General features: G+C 25.7%; 1 protein-coding gene across 1 annotated transcript in view; it reads left to right on the top strand.

Annotated features, from left to right (window-relative positions):
• Positions 1–4,790: 4,790 nt before the first annotated feature.
• LOC142330023 (aminopeptidase N-like) overlaps positions 4,791–9,837 on the top strand; it is a 44,478-nt gene continuing 39,431 nt past the window's right edge. The window contains exon 1 of the mRNA XM_075375032.1: positions 4,791–5,429. Within this exon, the coding sequence (XP_075231147.1) occupies positions 4,852–5,429 (578 nt within the window). The 5' untranslated portion in view covers positions 4,791–4,851. The remainder of the gene's footprint in view (positions 5,430–9,837) is intronic.

The following is a 9,837-nucleotide window of genomic DNA, read 5'->3' as shown; positions in this document are numbered from 1 at the left end:
ATGCGCTTAACATGCTATCTCAGAATAAACTAATGTGATAGAAAAGAGGCAAGTGGTAATACCAAGAAAATATTTATATCATGTCACTGGTTTCAGACATTTCTTAAATAAACAATAAACAAACAATGTGCCATTTATGTAAATATAACTACAATATTCTTAAATAATAAAGTAGTTTTGAAACAAAATCAGTATTTACTTATTTCATTTTAATATCTCAATTATGAATTTTTTATTCACAAAAAAACGTTAAAAAAATGGATGGATTTTTTAAATTATAAAAAAAAAGGGTAAAATATTTTGATTTAATAAACAGAGTAAAATTCAAATCAATTTAGTTTTGGAAATATTGTTGTAAATGATCATCTATTTTTATCGTAAACTCAAGAATCAGAATTATAGTTTCTTAAAAATTCAGTAATTTAACAAAGATTAATTCATTTTATGTATTTTTCCTTAGCCTGAAATTTAAATGTAATAACATCACTTCTATAAATATCTCATATTTTATATTACGTGAAGTTTTTTTACGAAAGCATTACACAAATATATACTTCAAGGTAAATTCTTGCATTTGCAGCTTCAATAATTAGTAAGAAATTTTTCTAAAATTTATTATGTATTCAGAAATTTCTTTGATAATTTAGTAGTAATTCTTCTTTCCCTTGTTCCAGGATATCCTCAATAAGGCTATCAATAGTTTGTTTTGGAATTTCCCTCTGAGGAAATTGACTTCTCAAATTTTCTATTAGACTGGACTAACCAGTGCTTTGGAGGTCACACTCTTGTTCTAATTAAAGTTTTCTTCTCCATTGTCACTTTCAATCTTCAAAAGAAAGTGATGGACCTGATCCTTTCAATGTTGGTGCTTATCGTAACATTGCTTTACCTAATCCTTCAAACAAGACTTCTTCATTTTTCATGGTGTTCCTTCTAGTTTTCTCAAATTGCACTACTTCAAAATTTCATCTCTGTTCCTGATAGTTTACATCTATCTCCACTGTTTAGAATCTGTGATCCTGATTCAAAAACCATATATACCAAAGTATATTTCATACAGTAATAGCTTGCACATACCTGTCCCACGAAAAGCATTTTACACAATGCATAAATTGATTTTTATTTTGTATTCATGTTTCTAATTCTTTATCTACACTTTCATCTTTAGCTGTCATATTTTCCCAAGCATATGCATTTCTTAACCTCTAAGAAATCCGTCTAGTCCAGCTGTCCATGGTTTTCTTTGTTATAATTTATCTAAGTCAGTCCAGATGTCCAACTCGGTTTAAATTTCCTTTACATTTATAAACTATACCACTATAATACTTTACCATAATAAAATTACTGTTTCTGTTTCATAAAAAGATGATTGCTTAAATAACTTTAAAATTTGTAATGTGTTACGTAGCTTATAAAAATATTGTACCATTCCTTTGAAACTAAAGAGAGTGATGTGTTGCTTACTATAATTTATTGTATTTTATCCTGTAAACATTAGTACATGTTAATGTTAGAATTATAAAGTTTTAAAAACATTTGTATAAAATTCACTTATTTCTTTTGTTTTATTTTTGTATTAAAGGTAATTTTAATATTCAGTAATAAAAAAAACTCTTTGTAATTTATACAACATTTATTTGGCTAAAATTAAATTATTCCTTTGTGTTAACAAACAATTTTTTTATTAACTTTTATTTATAACAATTACTAATATTTTTTATTTTATTTTTCATACTCTATTTTCTAATTTTGGAATCTATCAGTACATGATTTAACATGTAGAATCTTACTTTATACAGTTTATGAATAAAGTAATTTCTATACATATTTATGGGAAAACAAATTCTGATGAACAAAAACTAATTCTTGAGGGGGGATGGGACATGCGTGTATATGAAACGTGTGTGAATAATAAAAATAATTTTTCTACAAGGTAAAAATTTACATCTAGCTAAGATGAAAGTACCAAAAATATAATAAAACTGCACTTTAAATTTTATCTCAGGAGTATGCAGATCACATTTGTTAAATAGGAGGTTTCAGCAAAAATTAGTACAGCATTTAATTAACTTCTGGTATTAAGAAGGTCACACAGCAGCTGTCAACATAATAACTACAAGCATGTTGCAAGGCCAACGCTGCTTTATACTAAATTTTATTATTTTATTTGTAATCAGCCTTTTTTTATTTTAGATTTTTAAGATTTGAAAAGTAAATACCTTCTGATATCTTGATTCAAACTTTTAAAAGTTAAAGGATTTTTTATTTATATAAAATTATAAAAACATTACAAGAGTAAACTTTTCTAATCTGAAGATACAAGTTTTTTTTTCTACCAAAACACTACATCGCTGTTATAACGACTAAATTAAGGTATTATAGTTTCTTTTAAAGAATATTATGTACAATACGAGCTAGAAGTACAAATATGATTGTACCAGGAAATTTATTAAGAACTTGGAAAAAATTAGAAGCAATTTTCATGCAACAAAAAAAAAATTAATAACATCAAATAATTAACAATTTAATAAAAACTTAATTCAAGGACAGTTTAAAATTAAAGTACTTTATTAGTAAACGTGTATACGTGTCCATACTTTATTTTTTTTAAAGCAAATAATTTGAAATTCTAAACAAAACTTTTGGAAACAACAAAATTACATTTACATTTTTGGTAACTTAACCCAAGAATAGTGAAGGATTTTGAATATATGATATTATTTGTTTATCAGATCAGTTGAACCTGTTACTTAACTTATGTGAATCCCACTTCAAACAGAATCCTTTTAAAAATGTTGTGCAGGTCAGTTACCGGACATTTTAAAAGTACTGAAAACATAAAAATAATGTAGAATATAGAAAAAGATATATAGGAGGCAGATGTTGCCGACAGTCACAAACACTATCAAAAGATCAATTTTATGTACAATAAGTATAAGAGTAGGTATTCCTACATTGTGTAGATGAAAAAAATTATGGATGAATATACTGGAGTGTATTACTTTAAGTATGCTGCCAATATACATTTAAATTAGAATCTGACCTACTGTAAACTTATCTTGTCTCAATACCCTCATTTTATTTTATTTTTTTTACAAATACTTTTTTAAATTATAAAGTTGGTATTAAAATACAAAATAACGAAGTAAATGGTAATATTTTATGAAGAGAGCTATTAGAGTATATGAAACACTCCAAGAAAATACCAGGACTGTGAGATGAGAAGTGACAGCTTCTCAACTCTCAGACCCCCATCCCAAGGTCTGAGAGTTGAAAAATGTTAAAACAAAATGAAAATTCAAGGTGGTATATTTTTAATTTTAATTTTTAATAATAACTATAGTTTTTTTTTGTTTAAATTACTTGAATCTAATTATCGGGCTGTGTTATCTCTGGTTTGTATATACCCTTTATGTGTGTGTAGTTTATTTTAAAATATTAGAAATTTGATACTGAACATTTATAAAATTTTTTTTGTTTTTAATTTGGGAGTTAGGGAGGAGGTTTGATTTTTGGAGAAGATAGAGGTAAATTTCTTTATCTTTTTTATATTTTCGAATATTCTTTAAAGTATCTTAACAAACCTTAAATCAATCACTACCTGGGTCAAAGTAATAGTCATGGGTCCCACAGAATCGCCTCTACGTTGTTCACTTTTTTTAGATAGATTTTTATTATTTTATTGGTAGGGGAAATTAAAAAAAATTACATTACTAATAATAGTTTTCAAAATGTCCCCTGTGAAGTTCTCATGTACATGAGAATTTCACAGCGGACATATTGAGCCATCTTGAGATAGGAGTCATTGAATAATTGTCTGATTTTCATAACAATTTAATTCTACCAATGTTCTATATACAGGCTATTATATAAAATTTCATGACTGTATGTTCACCTTAGAATTATTAAGCATGATAGATACCCAACGGTCACAAATTTTCCCAAGTTTTCTGTTATATTTTTGGGTTTAGGAACCTGAAAACATAAAAAAATGATAAGGAAACAGGTAATCAAAATTGTTGACCTATTATAATAATTTTCCTTGGTGTTTAAGTTTTTTTTTACTATAATCTTTTATAAGGCACTAACCAAAAATTCCACAGAAGTGGAATAAACCCAAACAGTGCTAAGTAGAAATGTTATAATTTTACACGGAGATGGGGAAAGATAAATATTTAATATGTATATATATTTTATTTTAACAAGTTTATTTATGAAAAAATTTGGGTTTTTTGATACTTAATGAAGATACTAATGAGATTTCTCTAAAAACAATAGTTTCATGATGATTGAATGGTTCCTTCAAGAAAGGAAAACACTAGATGGATGGTCATGGACTTTAATTCTAGACAGATGTCAATTTATTGGTTCACAAAAACTAAAAATATGTATATAATTAATATTAGATTTTCAGTGTTTACAATCAAACAATTATGTGTCACTGTGTAATTATGTAAGAAATAAGACAATGTGTTTACATAGTATACAAATTATGACATTTAAAATAGTAACACATTAGAGTAATGTAAGAGATGCATTCAATTTTAGTACATTTACATTTTGGGAAAAGTCAAAATATCTTAAATATATAAAAAAATAAATATTTTACAATTTATTTGTGTAATTATAATTAATTCATTTCAATTTGTTGTAATAATTTAAATAGATTTAAATAAAAACATATACACAACTAGAATAATCTTATATGAGATAATAACATTCATCAGATTTTGTTATCAAAAAATATACAATAACTCGCTCAATATTTTTCCACTGATAAACGTATAAGATAATACAATTCTTATTATTATTATTTTAAAATATGATTAAAACCAAAAAAGTACTTCAGCTATGTTAATGAAAAAAATGTTGCTAAAAAGTCAACTATTAGTTCTATTAGTGATATTTATTATTGGATTTAGTAATTCACATCATCGTTCAAAACTGAGAATAAATAATAGATTAAAATTTCACTTTAATAAATATAATAATATTGATATCACTAATTCACTAAATGGCGAGACAAACACTAGTTTTCATCTTCCTGATAATATTGTACCGGTTGAATATCACATAAAGATTTTACCTTATTTTGAAGAAAAAAATTTTACATTTGTTAGTGAAATAAAAATATTATTATATATTCATAAAGCTACAAATAAAATTATTTTGAACTCATTAAATTTAAATTTCAATGAAAGTTCAACAGCAGTATCTACCACAACAGTAAACTCGGATGGGTTAACAGAAAAAATTGACATAACTGAGGTGAAATTTGATTATAATGCAGAGCAAGCAATTATTACTACAGAGACATTTCTCAAAACTGCTAATGAATACAATCTGGTCATAAATTACACTGGATATATTTCTGAGAATATGTGGGGATTCTATAGAAGCTGGTATACAACTAAAAATGATGAACTGAGGTAGGTAATAGAAAGTAATTTTCTGGTTTAAATAATACAGTAGTTTTTAATTATAACTAGATAAACAGTACTTTTACTTGGGAAAACTAATAAATTTAATCAATTTTCAATAATCTTTATCGAATGATAAATACTTTAAAATAAATTTTAATTTTTTTTTTTTTTAAGGGAAAGAGTGTGATCTAACTTTCTTTCTTCATATGTTATGAACATTTTTTCAGGAACTATTGTAGATATTTTCTCTTTTTCCTATTATTCTTTTTTCTTTTTTTTATGAAAATTTGACTTTTTTTACACATTGTATCAGATTTTCTTTTGAAAATGAACTTTTTAAAATTTGTTAATTTTAATAATTTCACCCAAACAGATTTTTCAAATTCTTTTCTGTGGAACTGTTGAGAGTTATTTAAATAATTGTGAAACACAATTTAGATCTGTACCTGAGATTCATACTATAAAAATTTCATACATATATCTTGAGTTTCTGTACAATCTGAGAAATAAAAAAGATAGTAAATTTCAAAAAAAATAACTTTACAAAGTTATCACAGGTGCATAACCTGGGTAATGCTATGGTACATTGAAAGCATATCAGACCTCTTTCTCTGTATATTCTTTTTTATTCGTCTCTTCTTTTAATTTTTTTGGATTCCTTTTGAAAAAAAGATTACTTCATGTCGCTTTTTCTTGATTATTTTATTTCTTAGCTCGCTTAAGAATCTTTCACTGGTGATATTATACTCAAGCCAAGTTCAACTTAAGGATGACTAACAAAATGTTTTGCTAGATTTAAACCTAATTCTGTAAGCACTAGTATTTTCCAACATAGGCTTCATTAAAAACTTATAACTGATTCATCAATACCAGATGTCAGTGTATTTGTTTCAACAAAGGTTTTTTTTTAGATTAAATAGACCAAATCACATTGTAGAGTGATTCATTAAGATTCTTTGTTTTACCTAAGATATACTTTTCATTAAATGTTTAATATTAGTAAAGTATAAGTTCATGATAATCTTAATCTCAGCTAGTAAACAAAAGTTTTTTTTTATGATCATAGATCTCTTCCTTTGACACAGCTTGTATCTTGTATCATATCATTTTGAATTTTAGTAAATTATGCTGACAACAAAGTGTATATAAAATGATTAATAAAAATTGTTTACTCTGTTAAATTTCATAAATTATCCAAATCTTTAAAGGTGGTATTTTGAACAAATTAGTAAAAATAAAAATTATTTTTGAATTTTTCACATATGATGCCCTTAAATTATGTGTTTATTTTATCAGTCCAGTTGAAATACTTTACACATAACCATATAATGCATATTTCAGGTACTAATTAATATGTAATTATAACAAAGTATTTTCAACATATAACTAGCATCCTCTTAACTGTTTTATAAAATAAAAAACAAATGAAATCACAGTATTACATATAAATGGAAAATAAAATCGCTACAATTATAATTGGTTGAAATATTTATCATTGCAATAGAAACAATCCTCAGTTGAATACGATTTTAGTTTGATTTTAAATGCGGCATTACATATTTTTTCTATAATGATAATAAGGAGTTTATTGTAAAGTTTTATACCAACATGCTATTATTGTTTCATGTAACTTATAAGCACAAGTAATAATCCATTATTTCTTAAAAAGGGTAATACATTTTGATACTATTATTAAACGATAAAATTATTCTAATAATTTTTAGTAGAAACCTAAATACTTTAATTACGCTATTAGCATAAACTACCAAAAATACAACATCTAATGGGCAATGCCGATTGAACAACACATAATAGGACGCAAATAAAATCCCTTTGTACCATATATCTCTCTATTAGAAAAAAAATTTCTATCTAGTTTACCATTTAAAAAAATCAGCATCTTCCTTAAACTTAACCTTATCATCTACCATACAACTGATAATTTCAATGCTGGTTGCTCTTTCAAGGAGTATCCAGTTACAGATAAATTCACAGAGAGCAAAAGGCTGATGTTTAAAACCCTAAAGAATATATTTAGTATTTAAAAGATTTACGAAACAAATTATTATGGAAAAGCCAGTTCAAAAAGCTTCTTTAAGACAGAAATGTAATTGGTTGCTTATGAAAAAAAAACTAGAATGTAAAAATAATAAAATATAAAACTAATAATGGTATGAAATTAGTTGACTTATTCTGTTGTAAATTTCATACATATAATTCAGTTAATCAGGCATAATTCTTACAACACGCTCTTTGCAACATTTATTTTTACTTTGGGAATTCTACATCAAACCAGAATAGAAAGATAATATACTAATTCTAGATCTGGAGTATTTATTTTCAAAATTTAATTTAAATTCATTCAACCATTTAACACTAGAAAAGCAGGGTATTTTTAGTTTCTAAAACCAAACTAGCTCCTAATCTGATGGTCCCTATATTTTCTTTCCCAGAAATTTTTAATCTAATTTACTTCAGCTTATATGTAATAACCTATTATTTTACAAGAGTTAAATCTTTATTTCTTAACAATATAGTAAATTTTGTCACATATATTATTTTAATATCTATGTGATGGTTCAATCACTTAAGTCTTTTCCAGACATAACTAAAATAAAATTATATCCTGAAAATAAAAACATTTCAACAATAACCAAATTAAAATGATATATTATCAACAGAAATATAAAATTATATATTAAACAGATTATAAAATAAGAAGTAAAACTAAGACCACTTCCTTTAATGTTGGGTGTTAACGTAATGTTGACAAAAAGCACTTATTAATGTTGAATAATTTATTCTTGGGACAAGCATTCTCTTAGGCTTACCGGCGAAAGTAAAGGGATGAAATAATTTCCCATTGATTTCTTCTCTTCCCTGAAAATATCAAATTATTGCCATGCCCAAGCCTTCCAGAGGGGGTTTCATGGATAATATAAGATACACCATCTTCTGTTCATCAAAGAGACTGGAAAATAATAAATATCATTACATTCAGAAAAATAAACTTTGAAATGTGTCTCTTGTATTTCAAATGTTTTATCACATCTTTAATAAAGAACTATTAATTTACCCGCTTTTTTGAATTTATATTTATTAATATATTTCTATTACAGCAATAATGAAAGAAGTATTTAAAAAAAATTACTCACCACTGTTTAATGATGTAAATATATGAAAAACTAGAAAATAAAGCTAGAGAGAAATATTGTTAACCTGTAAAAAAATGAAAAGGTACTGTTATCAATAGATTTAATAACAAACCTAAAATTGTGTAGTTTTTAAATTTATATAATTACATAGACCTGATTATCAGTGAACTGACATACTTCAGTTATTTGTAGCTAGCAAAATTTTAATCAAAGTGCATTTTATTCCTCAATAAAGAAAAAAGTATTTTTACTCGTGTTCGAAAAGTTATTTTGCATGTTTTTTTTACCTTAAAATCTTTTTTTTATCTTCCATGACATAAATAGTATATCATTTTTACACTACTTTAAGATACTTTAAATAGTACTCAAAAAACATTCTTCGATGAATAATTATAATTGCAAAGAAAAAAAAAGAAAAATTTTTGGTAAGAAAATTTGTATTCTGTTGTCTCTTCAAATAACTTTTTAAATTCTATATCAGGTTCCACAGAATGTCCTTTTATTAAAAAGTTTCCCATATTGACTACATTATATTAGATTGTTGAATTTTCAACCTTAAAAATTAGATTTAAAAAACCTGATATATTAGTACAGGTCCTGTCAGCTCCTTTTTTTTGGGGGCCTAAAAGTTTATTTATCAGAGTAATTATTTACTTCAATAAAAATACATGTCTATACTTCTGTACTGCATTGGTTCATGGAGTCAAAATGAGGCTAAAGTTGAGATTATATAGGCAAATATTGTGCCAATTTCACTATTTGGTCAATAATTTTGCGGGATATGAGGCAAAAACTGTTTAGAAAAAACTGTTCAAAAAACAGTTTGAATATTACCCACCCCAAAATCTGATTGATTTAAAAGTTTGAAATTTTAAATAACTTAATAAGTCTTTTCATTACACAAAAACTCAATTTTCTATGACAGCACACAAATGTCAAAAATGAAAAATGGTGACCTATCCTTCCCCTTTTTTAATTTTGTCCAAAATTTAATACCATTAATGCCCCATATACAGAAATTTTTTGAACCATTTTCAGGGAATTGATGTTAAATCAGTCCAGAAAGTTTATTAAAAATACAGGACAACATACGTTCTTAAACACATACGTCTACAAATTTTTGTTTTTTTGTGTATTTTGGACTATGGAGGTCTTGAAACATCTAAAGTTGCGAACCCCAATACTCAAAATTATGGCTAATACTATACTTTCCCTTTATAGCTATGTTGCTGCAGCAGCAATAGAGGAGCAATTGCCAC

Source organism: Lycorma delicatula, chromosome 9 (genome assembly GCF_047948215.1).
Source record: "Lycorma delicatula isolate Av1 chromosome 9, ASM4794821v1, whole genome shotgun sequence".
NCBI lineage: Eukaryota > Metazoa > Arthropoda > Insecta > Hemiptera > Fulgoridae > Lycorma > Lycorma delicatula.
This window is presented reverse-complemented; position numbering and strand designations above follow the sequence as displayed.